This window comes from Antennarius striatus, chromosome 23 (genome assembly GCF_040054535.1).
Source record: "Antennarius striatus isolate MH-2024 chromosome 23, ASM4005453v1, whole genome shotgun sequence".
Taxonomy (NCBI): domain Eukaryota; kingdom Metazoa; phylum Chordata; class Actinopteri; order Lophiiformes; family Antennariidae; genus Antennarius; species Antennarius striatus.
This window is the reverse complement of record NC_090798.1, coordinates 9,576,751-9,597,382: the sequence shown is the minus strand read 5'-3', so window position 1 is coordinate 9,597,382 and position 20,632 is coordinate 9,576,751. Positions and strand designations below refer to the sequence as shown.

Sequence of the window (20,632 nt, the reverse complement as noted above, 5' to 3'; positions counted from 1 at the left end):
CCATCTATTTTCTGTACCCGCTTCATCTGCTGTGGTGGGGAACTGGAGCCTATCCCAGGTGACTATGGGTGTGAGGTGGGGGACACTCCAAGTGCAACGCCAGTGCAGACAGCCACACAGACAAACATGCACACTTACACCTACGGTCAATTTTGAACGGCCAATTAACCTGGAACGCAAGTTTCTAGGGGTGAGAGGAAGCTGGAGAACTCGGAGAGAACCCACACAGACATGGGGAGAACATGCAAATTCCACACAGAGTGGGACTCGAACCTGAAACCGCCTTCCTGTATGGCGACAGTGGTACTCACTGCGCCACAGTGCCGCACAATAACAAGAATAATAATAATGATAATAATACAGTGGTACCTCTATTTACGAATGTCTCTACATACAAAATTTTCTACTTACAAAATGCCTCAACAGGAAAATATTGCCTCTAAAGTTACGGAAGAAATTTCGAGTTACGAAAGGTAAAAATACAGTATGGCCTGCTACTTGCAGCTCCCAAAGGTTCCTGAACGCAACATTCAAATAGCTGCTCTGCCATTGACTATAATGTAGCATCTTCCTGACATCTCATTGGCTAACAGTGACCTCTGTGTGTAGCTAGAAAGATGTCTATGCAGCGTCCTCGTCGGCCCTCGACCCATTACGTGTTCTGATATTTTTACAGAAATATATTAACTCTTAGCGTATTCGCTATGGACCCCAAGAAAGTGACGGAGAAAAGAGGTAAAGAAAACATGAAGAAAAGACTTTTTTTGTCCATACAAACAAAGCAAGAGATCATAGAAAAGCATGAAAAAGGGATGAGTTTGGTTGATCTCGCCAAAGAATATGGCCGCAATGCATCTACAATCGCCAGGTTATTAAAACAAAAGGAAGTTTAAGGCATTGCGTGGGTGATTGGAGAAGTTCAAAAGGAGGACTGGAATTCACTCTGTTGTTCGGCATTGTGAGGCAGGAGCGCATGAACCAAAGAGGGCAAAAAACAATGAGGACAGCAGTTAAAAGGTAAATGACCATCATTTTTATTCTTCATTCTTTGTTTTTTACATTATGCACAACTCTCATTTATTGTTTAATAATGTAATTGTAACATGCATTTGTTACATGTTTAATGCATTTTTATGCTTTATAAAACATTTATGTCTGAATTTTGAGGGGCTTGGAACAGATAAGGGCGTTTGCATGGAAAACACGTGTCAACTTACGAAATTTCTTCCAGAACCAATTAATTTCGTAAGTAAAGGTACCACTGTAATGTGATGATAATAACCTCCCCACCTATATATTTGAATAAGCTCTCTTGAAAACCTCACGCTGTTGCGTTTTAACTCCACCTGTCAATCAAGCGCACAAACATCCTGGTGCCCAACCAATCACAGCGCATTTGCCAGAAGGAATCACGTGAACAATATGGAGTAAGGCATTGGATAGCGAGGCTTTTTGCTACGGTTATGCCTTTCCTCCACATGACAACGCAGATATCCGGGACGAAGACTGGCCAAAGTGTTTTGTTAACGCCGGGTTTACGTTGTCATATAGACGCCGTAACCAAAACTTGTTCTAACCGGGGGGCATCTCCCCGCGATGAAAACCACTGAGGCGTTAGCGTGTGTGACCCGTATCTACATGTACACACAGAATGGACGGCGTAAAAAACTTGCTATTTTCTGACGTATAACGAAGACGCGTTGATTGACATACTTGAAAGTTGGATATTTGTTTGTCTGTTTCTTTATGAGTCATAAAGTTTTTCTATTCATTCATTCGTTCACCCTCTTGCCAAAGATGCCGACGCCAGTTCTGGGTCAGAACTGCCTGCTGGTGGGAGAACTCTGTGATGGGTGTGCTTGGTTTATAATACCAATACATTTGTTTTCATTAAGTTTAGTATGAAGTCTGCTATAATTGTTTTATCGTGGAATTTCCACGGGTTCCTGCTAGTAATAATAATATAATGATATAATGTTAATGACAACAACAATAACAATAATAATAATAATAACTGCTGCCCTCAGAGGCTCAGTGGAAACCATGACATCTTTAGAAATTAACTGGGTCTGAAGGGTGGTGGGTGTGGCTATGGATGTCTCAGCCAATCAGACTACGTTGTTCTGTTTCTATCAGATATGGATCATCTACTGATCAGTTTGAATTCTCGCGCTTCTCTCCGATCCTGACTGGTCACGTGACCCTGTTGGCTACCTGGGTGAGCGTGTGTCTCCCAGCCGTTCTCTCCTGTTGCTAGGCCTTCTGAATCCTGCCCTCTGATTGGCCAGCAGTACGTGCGTCTGGCCAATCAGATGCTATGGATCCGTAAACATTGTTTTACTTCTAAGGTCGTTATTCTCGTCGTCCGTGTGCTCCAACGCGCATGCGCACACAGTTTGGCGTGATTATTGTCATGTGCACTTTGACCTCCTCCATCATTCTGAAGCGCGTGCTCGTCAAAGACTGGACAATAAACGTGACGTCATTTGTATTCACGGTAAAACGGAACGGATACCGTGTCGCTTAATTTCCCGCCCTCGTCCTCAGCGGCAGACCGAACCCTCACTGCGGGGTAGGTGCCGTTACTGCGGCTGCCAAACCGCAGCAGCAGGCTCACCGGGACTTCCGGTTTGAGTGCGTTCGTTTTCTTTATACAAAATAAAAGCACTGAAGAAGAGAACCCGGTCGCCAGCCGTTTGTCCTCGTTCATGTACAGCATTTATTTCGTTAGTGGACAATGAGGACAGCGAACAACCGGAACCAGACCATACCAGACATTATCTCTGTTTTTCCTTAGCTACTTCAAGTTATAACAGTTATTGTCTTTGTAAACGGACGTAGAGTAGTTCACACCTATGGAGTGTTTGATCACGTGTACGGCTACATTCCAAACATCTCTCAGGGGTCTTCCTCCATTTATTGTCCAGATTTCGTTTTCGCCGGAAAGGCCTTTTATTTTGTAGGGACATTAACGACTAAACGGAAGTGGTCGTCTATCGTAGCGCGGCCTTGACGTGCCGCTGGCGCTGATGGCGGCGGTGCTGGCGGAGGGTCATACCGTGGCGGGAGAGCGAGGAGGCGGGAGCCTGAGACCCAGATACAGGAGGCCCCGGTACCGGGCACCGACAGACGGACAGGACCCACACCGACCAGCAGAGGAGCGAGGCCGGCTGGGTGAGTCGGGAGGACAGGGCTCCGCGCGTACTGGCGGTTGTCTGCGTCTGTCGGTGGGTGCAATCAAAACGGAGACTCGTGAACCGTGAGATGGTAGATGAAATAACACTATACTGTGAGTGTGAACGGGTGTTTTACAGTCGTGTTACCGGAGAGCTGGATCAGACGGTCCCCGTTTTAGTCCGGGGGGGGGGGGGGTGAAAGAGGGCGCTGAAGGGTTTGGGGTTGATCCATTTATTTATAACCATTAATGTTGTGCATGTTTGTCCATATTTAGAGATAGAGGAGCTCAGAGTTCCCACCGCTAGTGAAGTACACACCAGTGACCTTTGACCTTCAGTGTCGTTGGTAGAGCAGCTCCAGGTTCAAGTAGAACAACCAGTAATAATAAAGAGTGGGACGCGATTCTGTGACTGGTGGCACCGGCAGGTCAGCTGACAAGCAACCAATGAACGTTCAGTGTTTACCCTGGTGGTCATATGTAATAGAAAAGAAACATTCAAATTTATTTCCCGACCTATCTATTTGAATAAGTTTGCTTGAAAACCTCACGCTGTCACACTTTTTAACTCCACCCACTACCTGTCAATCAAGTGCCCAACCAATCACAGCACATCTGCCAGAAGGAATCACATGAACACTATGGCAGTAAGGCATCGAGCAGCAGGCTTTGTGTTGTGGTTACGCCTTTCGTCTACAGGACAACACAGATATCTGGGATGAAAACGCTGAACAAAATGAAGTTTTTTGAAAACGCCGGTTATACGTTGTCGTGTGGACGCTGTAACCAAAACTTTTTCTATCCGGGGGGGTGTCTCCCTGCGACGAAAACCACTGTGACATTAGTGTGTGTGACCCGTGTCTTCATGTACACACAGAATGGACGGATTTAAAACCGGCTATTTTCTGGGGCTCCACCTCAAAGATGCTTTTCACAGTTGGATGTTTGTTCCTCTGTTTCTTTCTTTACGAGTCGTAAAGTTTATTTACTTATTTATTCATTCATTCATTCACGTTCCTCACCAAAGACGCCAACGCCAGTTCTTGGTCAGGCTGCGATGTGCTGTTTATAAACGTGTTGATCAACGCACATAGGCAGTTACGTGTGGACATGGCCTGATTCAGGTAGTATTTCATTTTGTGCTGCGGCTTTTGACAACTTTACAAAAGCACAATCATTGTCCATACCCCAACCACCCACTCCTCACTGTATATATTTACAGTATTTTCATTTTCATCATGTCCGGATGATCATTTTCCATACCGTCAGTGTGTGTGTGTATGTGTGTACTCTATACGTGTGCAAGCATTTGCAGTTAAAACAAAAGTAATTTCCCTACAGGAATTATTCATAAATTTATTTACTTGATTTTTTTTCTTTTTTACACACACACACACACACACACACACACACACACACACACACACACACACACACACACACTCAGACACACACACACACACACACAGAGTTTACTGCCATCACTAAAATATTCATGTTTTGCATACTTACTTATTTTGCTGACAGTTTTATTCACAGGCTGTCTGCAAAATGCCATTCTCTTCAAACTGATATTTTAGCATCCAGTAGATGTCATGCTCGAACAAATAAATTCTCATGAGGCTTCGAATCGCAGTGAACCAATTGGGATGAAAGGCTTCAATGCTTCATGGGGCTTCTCCTGCCCAACACTAACTACACATGGACTACCCAGTTAACATAATTTTAAAGTGTCATAACTGTTCCAAAAAGTTTGATGTTTTTGAGCAGAAAGTCCAAACAACAGGAACGACACAGAAAACAGCAACGATTTCTGAGTGAAGCTAGCTGGCTAGCATGAGCAGTCTGTCCAGCTATGGTTTCCGTTTGGAATAGGACAATCGACGTAGTATCCAAAATGCTCCTTGGGCATCTAACAAAAACGCTCTTTAAGTAAGTACATACAGTTCTGTTCATGTAGTCAGCTAACAGAACTAGCACTTCTCTAAAATTTCTTTGTCACTTGCTTTTCTGACAGGTGCCTTTTCCTTTAATCCTTTCCCAATCTCAGGATTAGTTAGCTTTCTTTCTATAGTTAGCCTGCTAACATTCATCTACGGCTTCTCAATGCCCGGCCAGCGCCATCCATGATTGGCCACGTTGATTATTGACTATGCTGGGCGCGCTTGGTTTAATAATAATAATAATAACCAGTACTTAAATTGTCCCTCTTGGGGAAATTCTTTTTACACTTCACATGTACATATATGTGTTAATTACACACACAGGGGTTACAGGTTACAGACCCCTGAACACAGCACACACTAGGGGCCTGTAGGCATGCAATTAGTATAGAGAGGACATACAGAGGTACAAAGGAGGCGGAGTGATGGGTCGCACACGAGGGTCGCGCCCCAATGAGCATCTTGTAGGGGGGGCGGCGCCTTGCTCAAGGGTGATCCTGTCTTCAAGACAATTGCTCTACCGCTGAGCCACTGTCGCCCCTATACCAATAAATTTGTTATCATATGTTTGGTATGAAGTCTAATATCATTGTTTTATCTTGGAATTTCCACGGGTTCCCGCTAGTTATATTACTTTATACTGTATATTTTATTTTTTTTATTTTATATATTAATATATTATTATATTATATTATGTGTTTTATTTCTATCTCTCCATCCATATATTTGAATTAGTTAACTTGAAAACCTCACAGTGTCACGTTTTAACTCCACCTGTCAATCAAGCGCCCAACCAGTCACAGCGCATCTGCCAGAAGGAATCACGTGAACAATATGACGTAAGGCATCGGGCAGCGAGGCTTTTTGTTGCGGTTATTTCTTTCATCCACACGACGAATGCAGATATCCGGGACGAAAGTGAAGTTTTTTGAAAACCAAACATATGAAAACAAATCTATTGGTATTATAAACCAAGAACACCCATCACAGAGTTCTCCCACCAGCAGGCAGTGCATCCCAGCCTGACCAAGAACTGGCGTCGGCGTCTTTGGCGAGGAACGTGAATGAATGAAAAAATAGATAATTATATAAACTTTATGACTCATAAAGAAAGAAACAGACAAACAAATATACAACTGTCAGCATGTTTATCAACACGTCTTCGACGTGAAGCTGTTATACGTCAGAAAATAGCCTGTTTTAACTCAGTCCATTTTGTGTGTATGTGTAGACACGGGTCATACGCATGACGTCATAGTGGTTTTCGTCGTGGGGAGATGCACCCTGGATAGAAAGAGTTTTGGTTACAGCGTCCATGTGACAATGCATACGCGGCGTTTAAAAGAAATCTTTGGCCAGCATTTTTGCCCCGGATATCTGTGTTGTCGTGTGGAGGAAAGGCGTAACCGCAACAAAAAACCTCGCTGCCCAATGCCTTACACCATATTGTTTACATGATTCCTTCTGGCAGATTTGCCGTGATTGGTTGGGCGCTTGATTGACAGGTAGTGGGTAGAATTAAAACGTGACACGCTTTGGTTTTCAAGTGAGCTTATTCAAATATATAGGCGGGGAGATTAGAAGGATGCTGAGTTTTGAACTGGATTTTGCTGTTCCTGACTGTGCCTGTCTCTCCTAGGACAGGACCCCCCGGACCCCCCCCCCTCCCCAGGTGTCTTCCTGTCCCGCTTTGCTAATCTTCATGCTAGGTGTTACAGACGTCCAACAACTTCAACTTGCTAGCTAACATGTTTTCATGCTAGGTGGATGCAAGCACCTTCTATGCTAGCAACCGTTTCACCGTGAATCCTCTCAGCTGACGGAGTTTCACCTGACAATGTAGTTAGAGCTACTAGCAGCTAACCGCCAACAACTAGTGCCACAGAGAACATTCAGCCAGAGGAAAAGGACGTGAAGATGTAGCTCACTGCTCTGAGCAGAGCTCCATTCTGAGCTAGCGGTGTGTCAGCTGCTAGCAGTGTGTTAGCTGCTAGCAGTGGCGTGAGGCTCCAGCAGAGCGGGGGTGAGATGGAGTACCACTCCGGTGGCAGCCTGCCCCTGCTGGGGAGACCACGCTACTGCCCTGGGGCCACTGGACAGGGGGGGTACCTGTGTGAGACGGGCCACTGCTGTGGGGAGACGGGCTGCTGCACCTACTACTACGAGCTGTGGTGTAAGTCCGCCGATGGTAGGCCTACGGTACCACAGTAGGGCTACTCTGTAGCGTCCTGTTAGCATGTAGTCCTGTTAGCATGTAGTCCTGTTAGCAAGATGTACCGTTAACGTGTGGTCCTGTTATAATGTGGTCCTGTTAGCATGTAAACCTGTTAGTATGTAGTCCTTTTAGCATGTGGTCCTGTTAACATGTGTGCCTGTTAGCCTGAAGTGTTGTTTGCATGTAGTCTTGTTTGCATGTGGTCCTGTTAGCATGTAGTCCTGTTAGCATGTGAGCCTGTTAGCTTGATGTTGATGTACCGTTAGCGTGTGGTCCTGTTAGCATGATGTACCCTTAGCATGTGGTCCTGTTACAATGTGGGCCTGTTAGCGTGTAGTCCTGTTAGCATGTGGTCCTGTTAGTGTGTGGTCCTGTTAGCATGATGTACCCTTAGCATGTGGTCCTGTTACAATGTGGGTCTGTTTGCATGTAGTCCTGTTTGCATGTAGTCCTGTTTGCATGTAGTCCTGTTAGAATGTGGTCCTGTTAGCTTGTGGTCCAGTTAGCTTGTGGTACTGTTAGCATGTAGTCCTGTTAGCATGAGGTCCAGTTAGCGTGTGGTCCTGTTATCGTGTTGTCCTCTCAGTGTGTAGTCCTGTTAGCGTGTGGTCCTGCTAGTGTGTGGTTCTTTTAGCGTGCAGTCCTGTTAGCGTGTAGCCCCGTTAGCACGTGGTTCTGAAACTGTCTTTGGCTCCAGGGTTCTGGCTGCTCTGGACTGTCCTGATTCTGTTCAGCTGCTGCTGTGCCTACCGGCACCGGAGGGCCAAAATCCGGGTCCAGCAGCAGCAGAGGCAGAGAGACATCAGCCTCCTGGCCTACCAGGGGGCCAGCTCCTACCCGTCGTCCATGCTTGACCTCAGTGAGACACCCGTCTGCCCGTCTGTTTCTGCCTGTCTGTCTCTGTCTGTCCCTACCTGTCTGTGTCCATACCTGTCTCTCTCTCTGTCTCTATACCTGTCTGTCTCTACCTGTCTGTCTCCCTCTACCTGTCTATCTCTACCTGTATGTCTGTCTCTACCTGTCTTTCTCTACCTGTCTCTCTCTGTCTGTCTCTACATATCTGTCTCTACTTTTTTGTCTGCCTGTCTCTCTACCTGTCTCTGTCTCTACCTGTCTGTCTCTCTCTACCTGTCTGCCTGTCTCTGTCTGTCTGTCTGTCTGTCTAATGCCACCCCATTGGTCCATTGTCAGGTTTCCTCGCGTCCCTCAAGCTGCCGTCCTATGAGGAGGTGGCGGCCCAGCCCTCGACCCCACCCCCCCCCTACAGCTCAGTGTTCACAGCCCCGCGCTACCCGCAGCCTCCCCGCTGCTCAGAGCCCCACCTCCTCACGCAGCACGGCGCCCTGCTGCATCGACCAATGAGCGACGGCCCCTCCTCCCTCAGCTCGGACAACAGGTGAGAGACCTGGTTCTGATTCTAGTTCAGGTACTGGTTCTGGTTCTGTTGCTGGTACTGGTTCTGGTTGCAGTACTGGTTCTGGTTCTAGTACTGGTTCTGGTCTTGTCTCGTCCCAACACACTCAGATGAATGATGGAAGCGTGTCTTTCCTGCAGCTCCAGTTGTTCCTGTGACTCCTGCTGCCCCTCCTCTCTGTGTAGCTCCTCCCTCTCAGCACCTGTCACCTATGAGACGGACACCAGCCATGTCACCACGCCCAACGAAGCCACGCCCCTCACCCTTGATATTGCCATGGAAACCATGGCTGCTGCAGCAAGGTGCTTGGAGCTCAGCGACACCCAGTTTGGTTTTGAGAGAAACACCACTGACCCTGGGCCCCTGGACCTGAATCCGAACCTAGTGAATCCATCGGACCCCAACCAGACGGGTGCTGTTACCCTGCCCGCCTCCCCTTCCCTTCCTGTTCAACCAACCAATCAGCAGCTTGACTCTCTGTCCTGCACCTGCACGCCAAGCCCAGCCCAGAGTCAAGGTACTGTTGGACCGGCGCCAAACTCCAGGGTCCCGGCTCATCGCCCAGAACCCGACTCCAAGTCTGATCCTTCTACTCCGACATCCAGCCGTTCAGCTAACCCCACCCAAACCCCCCACCCAACTAGACCGCCGGACAGCGCCAGTGTTCCCAGTACACCCACCACGGGACTGGCCAGAACCGTGGTCCTGGAAGCGGATGCTGCCGACCCCTTACGTCATTCAGATCTCATCCAGGCTCCAGAACCAGGTCTTGTAGCCCCAGACCCGGGTCTACCACTGGTACCAAGGAACCAGACCCTTGGTTCAGAAGCGGTACCTGTTACCCCAGACCCAGACCCGGGTCTGCCTCCGGTACCGAGGTACAAGACCACACCTCCAGGTGTGGTACCTGTCCCCCCAGACCCAGATCCAGCTCCTTCAAACCCGACCCAGGTTCTGGACCTTTGTCGAATGCCAGGTTCACAGCTAACGTCCACCAGAGTTCCAGCCGGGTTGCTTGGTCCCATGACACCTGAAGACCACACCTGGGGTTCCGATGGACCCCCATGCACTGTGTTGACCTGCCACCAGGTTCCAGTCCCGGGTCCCACCACTACAAGGTTACTTCTGCCGGGTCTAGAAGCACTAGAACAAGAACATCCAGGTCCTCCTTCAGACCCGGCTGAGTCCGAAGATGCCCCGGCTGGTCTTCAACCTGGTTCTAGTTCTGGTTCTGGATCACCCTACAGTCTCTGTTCTAGGTCAGTTCAGATGTCTGATCCAGTGCCCACCTGCCCGGCCATAACCATCGAGTCTGAACCACCAGCTCTCCCCCGGTATCCCCCCAGAGCTTCAGCCGCCCTGTCCCCCCCAGCCCCCCAGACCCCGTTCCCCCTGCCCGGCCCCTCTTTACTGCTTGGCCCCCTTGCTGCTCTGCCTCAGTCCAACAAAGGAGGGTCTTTGTCGGGTCAACCTTCGTCGCTGTCCCCCTCCCCTCGGACCACACAGTCGCCCCCAAAGCAGACCCTGTTCTCCCCCTGCGTGGATGTCTTCGAGCCAGAACCCCCGACCTGGAGGGATGAAGACCCACGGGACGACGAAGACGATGACGACATCGGGGCAGATGAGAGTCAGTACAGACACCGGAGGCTGACGGGGGACTCAGGGATTGAGGTGTGCAGGTGTCGGGTGGAGGGGGGGGAGGAAGGGGAGGAGGAGGAGGAGGAGGGGGGAGAGAGACAGAGAGAAAAAAGAGGAGAGGCAAACGCTGGTCTCCATGACAGCGTGGACTGCCCTGCTCGTGCTCAGCGAACCCCAAGGGCAGACCTGTGTAACCCCGCCCCCTCCATCATGCCCACGTCTGAAGACAAGGTAGTGGTCGTCATGGAGACTATGTGATTGATGTTCTTTAGAAAAACAGGAAATGTCAGACAAAGATGGAAAACGAGTGGCAATGATATCATCCCAGACTTAATAACAGGAAATGATGCAACCGGCCAAAATTTGAGTTGTTAAAATTTAGCAAGTGAAAAACTGAAAAAAAATCCTTCTTCTCCGAGCGAAGTTAGCGCCCCAGCTAGGAATACAGTTCGCACACGTTCCTCGGGGTTAATGCGTTCCAGGAACCACACGCGATTAACGAATTCCGCGATAGAGCGATGAACTATTTATCGTAATATTCACAGTAATTTAAACATTTATGAACCCTCCCCATACTGATATTAAACCACCTACTGTCTTTTCCCACACACTGATAGACTGTTTAAAGTGCTTTTGTGTCTCACATAAGTCCAAGACTCATGGAACAGAGCACACTTCCGAATTCCGTCAGCCAATGGAATGCACGTACGGTGTCACGTGACTGCCTAACAAACATCTGTTATGAGGTGAAGTCGCAAGCGTTGATGTGCAAATAAGCGAGGGCGCACTGTAATGTTGAGTCATCATGAAACCGTACAAATCAAATAACAAATAATCCTGATGTTTCATTTAACGGCTCAGGTGAATATGAGGATGGAGGGCTCGACCTTCACAAGTTAGCTCGTAGCACGAACACGAGTTAGCTTGTAGCACGAACACGAGTTAGCTAGTAGCACGAACATGTGTTTGTGATACTAGCTAACTCGTGTTGGTACTACGAACATGAGTTAACTCATTATACGCACACAAGTTAGCTACTAGTACAAACACGAGTTAGCTAATAGTATGAACATGAGTAAGCTCGTCGTTATACGAACACAATTTAGCTCATCGTACGAACACAAGCTGACTCATAGCACGAACACGAGTTAGCTAGTAGTACCAACAAGAGTTAGCTCGTATGACAAACGCGATTTAGCTTGTAGTTATATGAACAAGAGTTAGCTGGTAGTACGAACAAGATTTAGCTTTTCGTACAAACACAGTTTTGCTCATAGTTATATGAGCACGAGTTAGCTCGTGTTCTGGTCTGAAACAGGAAGGGAATAACGTTAAACAGCTAATATTTGGCAGTACATTACCTCACTGGTGGGTGAGGGAATGAGTGTTCCAGAAAGTGGGGAGAGGGTGATTCAGCAAATCTTTAATCAGTCAACAGAAACGTTCAGATCAATCAGGTGACAGCGGCTCATGAAGCCCGAGGGTCGGTGGACCTGCAGGGTGTCGTAAGCTGATGGGTTGTTGTCGTTGTGTGTCGACTGTCGGTTGTAAACAGGAACAAACAAAGGGTTCTTTCAGACCCAAATTGAGCGCCAACCGGGACGGCAGCCGGGACATGTTATCGGCCACGTCTTTGTCTCTTGTTCTGGTGACAATACGCCGTTGTCACGACCGGATCCCTGTGGGCTCCGCCAAGCAGAGACACTCCACTTCAGACTGATGATATCATTGCTTCAGTTCAGGTGATTACACCTGGACTGAAGCAACCCCCCTGCCGATGCCTCTCAACCAGGAAGTGGTTTCAAAATAAGTGTTCATCCTGAAATGTCCAAAAAACCACGCCCATTGTCCAGCCTCCTTCAAGACAAACATGAAGTGGTGTTTGGTGACTTCCTGGAGTGGGCCCCTCCCCGTACCCACAGTGGAGGTGATGGTGCGTTCATGGACCTCTCCACCTTCAGAGACCAACATAACCAGCAGGATGGTCCAGAACAGACGGAACATCTGACAGAAGGTTTTGGCTTCTCGTAGGTTCCTGTTGTTTGTTGACACCACAAAGTGCTCTTGTTGTTCTTCTTTAAGAATTCAGTCAGGAGCTAGAGGCTCTGGACTTCACAGTGGAACCAGAAACAGGTCATGTGACGCCTTCAGAGATCACATGGATGTTCTCCTAGGGGACCTCCTTGGTACTGGAACCGGTCTGTGCTGTGCTACATGGACTTATTCCAGGACCCAGTTGTTGGATCGGATGTTGGACATTACAGTTCAACCAACTTCCTGCATCCGACAGGAAGTTGGACAGATGGATGCTTCCTGGACGGCTTCAGAGACGACGGATAGACTTCAGCCTTGGCTTAATTTCACAGATAGAATCCAGTTCTGAGCAGATGTGGGCTGGCCCTGGCCGAGCAGGTCCATGGGGGTTCTGAACTATCGATGTTGTTGTGTTTGTTTACTCCAACTAAACGGTTGTAGTGAGTATCTCCATAGTTACACGAGTGCCATTTCTACCTAACAGCTGTTCCTACTTAGCATTAGCTAGCAGCTCTGGCGGTGTGGCCCCGCCCTGCAGCCTGTAGGTGGGGTGAGACAGGTGACATCAACCAGAGCTTCCTCCGACACAAGAACATCTGTTTGTAGCGCAACATGGGGCGTGGCTCGTCCTTGTGTGTGATGTGTTCAGGGCGAGGATGGTGTTAGTGCTGTGTGAGGTGTTCAGGTGTCGGATGAAGCAGAGATTAGTCTCAGTCGTCCTTTAATAGAATAACAAGGCTAATTCTGAGTGTTACGAGTTGTGTGTGTGTATGTGTGTGACCTACTTTAACCAGCCTGTTCTTTACCTGTGTGAACATGTAATGAATAAAACGTTCAGTCCACAAAAGTCTCCCTTCATTTATGGAGCCAATCATGTGGCGGCGCTTTACAAGCATCACAACACTACTGGATTTTATCAGAAACAATAATTATAATCATACTACTGTATTACTATAAATAATAAACCATGCTATTACAAAAAAATAGGCTTGCCAAAAATAAAGCATACTGGTAATGTAATAAATCTTACTACTATAATAATCCTACTACTACTATTACAAAAAATAAATACTATTAAAAGTAAGCATACTACTACTAATAAAATAATGAGAAATGATGCTGATGATAAATGATGATGATCAGATAAATATAAAACATACTACTCATAAAAAAATAATATACTACTAATAATAATAGAAACAATTCAGAAATAAACACAACATTTTTATACTGTACACGCATTCGTCCATGATTCGATTAAAGCACGGTTCAACTACAAGGATGACGTCATGACTAGCGTTTTAAAGGCTTGTCGTCATCGGACGTTTCTGAATGATAACAGTCCGGCACGTCGGCGGGCACCTCTGCCGCGGGTCCTGAGGCAAGTGGGAACCCGGAAGTGAAGGTAAGATCTGCGCTGCTCTTTAAGACGTTTCAGAGAAGTGTTTTTGTTTGGATGTTTCGGTGTGATTTGATGGGAATCGAACCGTCAGCCAAGCGCATTGAAGTTAAAATGACGTTTAGTCGTAAACACTTGGTTGGCTTCCATTTTCATTCGCGTGAACAGCCGAATGTTCGCTCCGGCATTTTAACGTATTAACGATGATTGATTCTGAGAGTGGAAGCTACTTCCAGCTTCCTTCCGGTGCCGCGTTGGTCATCGGGATGCTGTGTTTCAGATGACAGTTCACAACCTGTACATATTTGACCGGAATGGAGTCTGTCTGTATTACAACGAGTGGAACCGGAAGAAGCAGGCGGGCATCTCGAAAGAGGAGGTGAGGAACCCGAACTACCTAAATAAAAGCTGAGTGACGTCAGAGGTGGAGGCTAACTGTTTGTATGTGCAGGAGTTCAAGCTGATGTACGGGATGCTGTTCTCCATCCGCTCCTTCGTCAGCAAGATGTCTCCGCTGGACATGTATCCTCTTTCTCTCAACCTTCACAATAAAAGCACGGCGTTTACTGCTGCAGTGACACCACATTAAAGACGTAGTGAGGCAGTAGTGAAGCACCTGTAGAAATGTCTGTGGTCCTTAGCTGGTATCTGTCCAAAGGAAGGACGGCTTCTTGTCCTTCCAGACCAGCAGGTACCGCCTCCATTACTACGAGACGCCCAGCGGCTTGCGCTTCGTGCTCAACACCGACCTGTCTGTGGCCAACGCCAGAGACACACTGCAGTACATTTACAGCAACGTAAGAGCTGCACTGGGGTGGGGTAGCAGGGTGGGCCCTGGGGCACTTGTTTTAGCGCCCTTATTGTGAAGGGTTACATTCAGAAACCCTTTCTAAATAAAATTCAGGAATGAATGAGGGACTAACAGCATGTCTGCCTCCACCCATCTGTCTCCACCTGTCTGCTTTCAGCTGTACGTGGAGTACATTGTGAAGAATCCGGCGTGTGCCTCTCCATCCAGTTTGGACAGTGAGCTGTTCAGCAGTCGATTGGACGCCTTCATCAGAGCGCTGCCCTACTACAGCCCTCGAGCTGCTTAACACACATGCAGAAACAAACACAGACACACACACACACACACACTGTATTTATAATGGTCATTCTTCTGTCTTTGAAACTTTTCACCTGTATTAAAGGGATGAAATCAGGAAACTGCCTTCTGATCATTGGTTGATGAGCCTGAGACGAGGAGGAGGAAGGCGGGGTTATAGATGGAGCGACATCATTCGTTCTCTGCTCCACTGATGAAGACTGTTTAAATTCTCTGACATCACCTCCTTGCAGTGATGCATGTCACGCTGCGCGTCGGTGCTGCGTGTCTGTACTGCATGTTAGTCTCAGCCCCACCTCCAGACACTGGTGAATGTTGGACCTGACAGGAGAAAAGCTAATTTTAGCCGCAGGCTTTCACACTCTGCTGGAGTTTGTTGTTGGGGTCCACGCTGCTGTGACGTCAGTGCTGATTGGCTGAGGAGCTCCTGTTGCCGGGCGATGACCAGCCACTTGTAAAGACAGTTCTGTTCATCAGCCAACAAAGAACCTGAACTTCAATTGATTCAGGGGAACCAGCATGGATCATCATCCCGCCCCCAGGAGGCTGCCAGCTCCTGGGCCCGCCCCCAGCCCAGGTATGCACATTAAACTAATCTGACTGGTTTTACTGGTTCTGAAGCTCTGCTCTCCAGACCCAGGACCAGATCAGAAACCACCAACCCTCTGTGTTTCAACCTGGTGTGTGTGTGTGTGTGTGCGCGCGTGTGTGTATGTGTCACTGGGAGAGCAAGAATGTGTGTCATGACACACACACAGGCTGTGTGAGATCAGCCACCTCTTTCTAATCAGGTGATTGATGAGGTATTCTGCCTGTGTGTGTGTGTGCGTGTGTTTTATGTGTGAGGCTGGTGACGTCAGAGGCTGAATGGGGGGCGTGGTTTCGTCTGATTTGGACAAAGACGGCAGGGGGTCATTAAACACAAACACACACACATCCACTCTTTGGACGATGTGAACACATGTAGCCCCGCCTCCTTCCACAGGAAATAGTTTGCGCTGAGGACCCGGTCACTGCGGCGACCGTTTATGAGGGGGCGGGACGACCGGGGTCAGGGGTCATGGGGTCTAGGTTTGTCCCGTTCGCCATACCGGGATGTGTTTGAGCTGATCTGAACCAACAACCACACGTTGTGGGTGTGGCTTGTGTCCAGGGTCAGGTGAGGAGGCGGGGCTTGAATGGATGTGGATATGAGGGGTCCAGCTTCGCAGGAAGCTGGACCACCAGATGCTGCAGGTATGGTTTCATTCCCATCTGGACGGTCCTGGTGTCCCCCGAGCCGAGCAAGACCCCATTTGGGTCTGTAGACCCAGAACCTGATCGGCTGATCTGGTGATGATGATGAAGATAAATACCAGTGAACCTGATCCAGTCATTTTGGATCTATCACACTGAAACTAAGGACTTCTGAGCACACATAGCTTCCTGAACTTCAGCAGAGCCAGTGCAGAGAACCAGATCACCGGTCCAGGACCCCCTTAGATCTCCAGACCTCCTGCCTGGACCAGGTTCTCCTTCAGACCACCACAACATCCATGCTGGTCTAGAACCATCAGCAATGGATTTTTTATGAATGAAGTCTTTTTTTATGAATCTTGGCGTCTGGTCGATGTTTTCGCCTCATCCTCATACATGTTTCCATGTTTCACACATGCTTTCAGTGTGTGTGTGTGTGTGTGTGTGTGTGTGTGTGACTGTGTGTGTGTGTGTGACTGTCGCCGGGGGTAACAGCCCTAGAATGTGTGACATCACAGACCTGGTGGTACTTAAGCGTCCGACCGGAGTCTGGATCAGACCAGCGACCCGTCCGACGGGACAGAGCCGACCTCCACCACAACATGAACATGTCCTCTGATGTCTGAAACTGATCATCAATAATTCCTATTGATCTTCTTAGAGTGAGTCACTGATTGACGACCAGCGGAACCTCCTGGGATCACTTTTGGATTTTCTTTTGGACTTTTTGTCTCCATCCCTCTGTCTCAGTAAGTTCATTGATCAATATATAGCTCATAAATCACCTGTAAATATTTTCCTCTGTGTGACATTGTCAATCTGAGCCGAAAATCAATCCGATTGGATCATTTTCAAAGGCCATCCAGGTGAAGGTCAGCCGATCGGTTCATAGAATTTTGGTGTCTTCAGTTTCCTCCTCCGACCAGCAGGAGACGCTGCAGTCTGAATGCAGTGAAGGATGGCACATGGCCACGCCCTCCACTCATAATAATCTGTCGCCACGGTGACACCATAATAACTCAATCTGCTGTCCATGTTTCTTCCACAGATGACTGCTTCTGTCCGTCTCCTCCTCCTCCTCTTCCTCGCTGCCGCCGTGGAGTCCAGACCCTCGCCTCGAGACGAGGCACAGGTGCGTAGACTCTTCTGTCTGCTTCACCACTGTCTTAAAGACCATCGTCTTCATTCACTTCATCTTCCTCAGCCTCATCAGGTTCATCATCAGTGTAAAAGGCTAAAGATGCCTGTAGCCACTACTGTTTAGCATGTAGCGGATACAGGTGTCTTTAGTGTGAGGAACGCAGCGTACGTCTGATGCTATGAAGATGCATGTAACCGTTAGCATTTAGCGTGTAGCGGCTGCCTCTAACGTGAGGAACGCGGTGTACGTCTGATTCTAAAGACACCTTTAGCATTTAGCGTGTAGCTGCTACAGGCGTCTTTAGCGTGACATTCTAATCCTTGTCTTCAGGTATTACGCTCTCTGTTCGGCTCCCGCCTCTCCTCGCTCATCTTGGCTACACCCAGCTCTGATGACATCATTGAGGGCTCAGCGGGACGCGCCTCTTCCTCATCCGTGTTGTCTCTGCGCACTGGATTAGCAAATGAGCACGGTGCCACCAGAAAAGGGGCTGGCAGACAGGTGGCGCCGCAATTCTTCCTGGACTTCCTGCGACGACAGTCGAAGATTCGGAGGCGGAGCCGGAACCCCATGGTGGGAGGAAGAGGATGCTTTGGGATGAAGATGGACCGGATCGGCTCAATCAGTGGGCTCGGCTGTTAGTTTCCATGGCAACCCCTGACCAAGAGTGTTGGTTCTCAGTGATGACTGCTGTGGTGTCACAATAACGGGCCCTCTGACCTGCAGGAGCCATGTTGCTACGCTACTAACGGACTAACGAGCAGGAGGCCTTCACCTGTTCAGGTAGACGTCAGAGGGAACCCAACCCTCTGGAACCCACTAACCTCTGACCTCTGACCCCTGGCTACTCCACTGCCAGCAGAACACTGTGTGTGTGTGTGTGCGCGCGCGTGTGTTTATGTGTGTGGGTGTGCGTGTGTCTGTGTGGACAAACTGCCATCTGACTGCAGGGTGAATAAAGAACAAACTTCACTTGGTGTCTTCATTCTGCCCTTAGCTTTTAATTTTACCAATAAAGTTGATTCAAAACTCTCATTTGTACCTAACGGACCAGCCGACCTGGGAGCATCTCTCCTCTCCACCACTAGGCAGCAGGTTGACGTGCTGGGGCGGTCCTCCGTCACGTGACGGGGTCAGCGGATCCGGGTTAGCTCGCCGTTGAGCAGCCAGCTAGCATTCCAAACGGATGGTACCTTGTCAGTAACTCGGGAAGAAATCACTGCGGATATTAGAGTTTGGCCGTGAATTTTTACCGGAATCGCCGCTCCTCTTCCTCCTCCTTCTGGTTCGCCCTTGCTGTCCGTCCTCCACGTCCGGAGCCCTTAAGGTTGAAAAATGTCGGCGGTGCAGCGGATGAAAGTGGCGAACGAGCGGCACAGCAAGACCATCACACAGCGGGGACACGTCCAGAAAACCTCGGTACTTGACAGCCAGGCCAACGGCTCCAGCAACTTCAGCTAGGCTAATTTATTTCACATTTATTCATGGAGATATCGCTACTGTTACGTCGGTAGCTGTATGGTTAGCATGAGCTGGTGGCGCTACTATTATATCGCTAGCTTTAGCGTTAGCATTAGCAGGTGGCGCTACTGTTATGTCGTTAGTTTTAGCAGTAGCAGCCACACCACTTGGCTGCTTTTTTCCACGCAGCCTGACATCGTGAATCGATAGTCATTTTAGTCGATAGTCGGTTGCTAAACTAGCATTAGCTTAGAGCTGCAAAGGGCCGTCAGACCACAAAGCGGAGTAAAGTAGTTCCTCCCCTCAGCCGCAGCACACCTGCTAAGAAACAACCGACGATTTTTAAAAGGGTAAAGATGTGTTCACGGTGACGTCACCAGGACGGCCTCAACGTGATTTGTCAGCGCCGTTTGTGATAAGCACCGAGTTAGTTCCGTTAGCATGCTGCTGTCATCTGTCATGATTTACTCCGCCTTGAGGGTGTGCGTGGGTTTGTTAGAGGGAGGACAAGAGCACGTGACGTCACGTTACCCACTGGACGAGTTCCAGTAGAACTTTCTTTTAAGCTAATCCAGAAGTGCCTACTGTTGACTTTGAAGGGCCTGGTCGCCAAGGATTTGTGTCACTTAGTTTAAAATGTGTGTGTCTGTGTGTGTGTTTCAGCGGCCGGTGAATGAGGAAAAATCTCCCGTGGGCCCTTGGCTTCTGGCTTTGTTCGTCTTTGTGGTTTGTGGATCAGGTAAGTCTCCCCTGCACTTACGCACAGACACACACACAGACACGTAGCTAACATTAGCTAGGCTGGCCTACACAATTTGTTTTGCCCATTCTAATCAATTGTTCTTGTGTCTTTCAGCCATCTTCCAGATCATCCAGAGTATCAGGCAGGGCATGTGATGACCTTTGACCCCAGAACCATGCCCTCATGATCCCACCACACACACATGCTGCGCGCACACACACACACACACACACACACACACACACACACACACACACACACACACACGTGTTCCTGTGGAGTTGTTTCCTCCTCTCTCATATGTGTTTTTTTTACTGCTGGCCGATGAACCCTATCAGATATTGGTTATTGATTATTGCTCCTCAGATGAAGTCTTAAGTGGTTCTGCTCAGGGGCATCGGCTCACTGGCGTTGAGTTTAGAGGAACATTCATCTGATTTTGCTCCTGTTTGTGGGTTGTGATCACGTTGTTGAATTTATTGATTGATGATCGATTGCTCTGATGGATTGGCTCACAAGCCAGTTTTTAATAACCACAAAGTAAAAAACATGAAAATACATTTTTTATTTCAAAGTGATGCTTTTATTTTGTTCATGTATTTGTTGATTTCTCTGTGTGGAATGAACTTCCTATAAATATTTCACAATAAAAGTCCATTATGAATGGGTAGACTTTTACTGTGAAGTATGGCTGTATGAACAGGTGTTTTTTAGACTTCAACGTTGTTAAACTGAGCTGCAAATGGTTTGTTAGAGTTTCTGCTGTAACTTGTTTCTAAGTGTTCAGAGCTTCAGAGGCTGGAGGAGAAACATCCTGTTTGTTCATCACGGAGATGCAGGTGGAGGCAATGAAGCAGAGCTCTGAGGGCTTTCTTCCGTCTGCTGCAGCCGCGACGGGACTCGAACCAGCCGCCTTCTATCTGTATCCTCCACCTTTGCTCCAGGCTGGGTTAAGACCCGCTGATGACGTGCCTCAGGGCTTCAAACCCATGAACACTTGTGCTGCTGATGAGACTCATCCTGTGTCATGTTGGACGAGTGGAGCCATCCTGCTTTTCTAACAATAAACCACAGATATTTTTCTCTAACGGCGTCCTGTCTCCTCTTTGGTTGTGAAGGAGGGTCG

At 48.3% G+C, this 20,632-nt stretch overlaps 4 protein-coding genes across 8 annotated transcripts; all 4 read left to right on the top strand.

Moving 5' to 3' along the window:
* Positions 1 to 3,003: 3,003 nt before the first annotated feature.
* LOC137590446 (nascent polypeptide-associated complex subunit alpha, muscle-specific form-like) lies at positions 3,004 to 13,283 on the top strand. Of its 5 annotated transcripts, none has more exons than XM_068308074.1 (5): positions 3,034 to 3,174; positions 6,763 to 7,291; positions 8,031 to 8,192; positions 8,525 to 8,729; positions 8,888 to 13,283. In XM_068308074.1, the coding sequence occupies exons 2-5, from the start codon at positions 7,147 to 7,149 to the stop codon at positions 10,641 to 10,643; spliced, it is 2,268 nt and encodes a 755-aa protein (XP_068164175.1). In that variant the 5' UTR covers positions 3,034 to 3,174; positions 6,763 to 7,146; the 3' UTR covers positions 10,644 to 13,283. The 5 variants fall into 5 exon arrangements, with proteins under 5 accessions (XP_068164179.1, XP_068164175.1, XP_068164178.1 ...); XM_068308077.1 differs by having other exon boundaries at positions 3,040 to 3,174; positions 6,882 to 7,291; XM_068308075.1 differs by having other exon boundaries at positions 3,044 to 3,174; positions 6,758 to 7,291.
* Positions 13,284 to 13,766: 483 nt separating this feature from the next.
* Positions 13,767 to 15,027, top strand: trappc1 (trafficking protein particle complex subunit 1). Its single transcript, XM_068308466.1, has 5 exons — positions 13,767 to 13,824; positions 14,099 to 14,197; positions 14,270 to 14,340; positions 14,477 to 14,615; positions 14,787 to 15,027. The coding sequence occupies exons 2-5, from the start codon at positions 14,099 to 14,101 to the stop codon at positions 14,913 to 14,915; spliced, it is 438 nt and encodes a 145-aa protein (XP_068164567.1). The 5' UTR covers positions 13,767 to 13,824; the 3' UTR covers positions 14,916 to 15,027.
* Positions 15,028 to 15,166: 139 nt separating this feature from the next.
* Positions 15,167 to 18,260, top strand: nppcl2 (natriuretic peptide C-like 2). Its single transcript, XM_068308468.1, has 4 exons — positions 15,167 to 15,503; positions 16,824 to 16,911; positions 17,211 to 17,294; positions 17,634 to 18,260. The coding sequence occupies exons 3-4, from the start codon at positions 17,211 to 17,213 to the stop codon at positions 17,943 to 17,945; spliced, it is 396 nt and encodes a 131-aa protein (XP_068164569.1). The 5' UTR covers positions 15,167 to 15,503; positions 16,824 to 16,911; the 3' UTR covers positions 17,946 to 18,260.
* Positions 18,261 to 18,439: 179 nt separating this feature from the next.
* zgc:85858 (uncharacterized protein LOC405879 homolog) lies at positions 18,440 to 20,594 on the top strand. The gene is made up of 3 exons (XM_068308467.1): positions 18,440 to 18,722; positions 19,428 to 19,503; positions 19,621 to 20,594. The coding sequence occupies exons 1-3, from the start codon at positions 18,639 to 18,641 to the stop codon at positions 19,659 to 19,661; spliced, it is 201 nt and encodes a 66-aa protein (XP_068164568.1). The 5' UTR covers positions 18,440 to 18,638; the 3' UTR covers positions 19,662 to 20,594.
* The last annotated feature ends 38 nt before the right edge of the window (positions 20,595 to 20,632 follow it).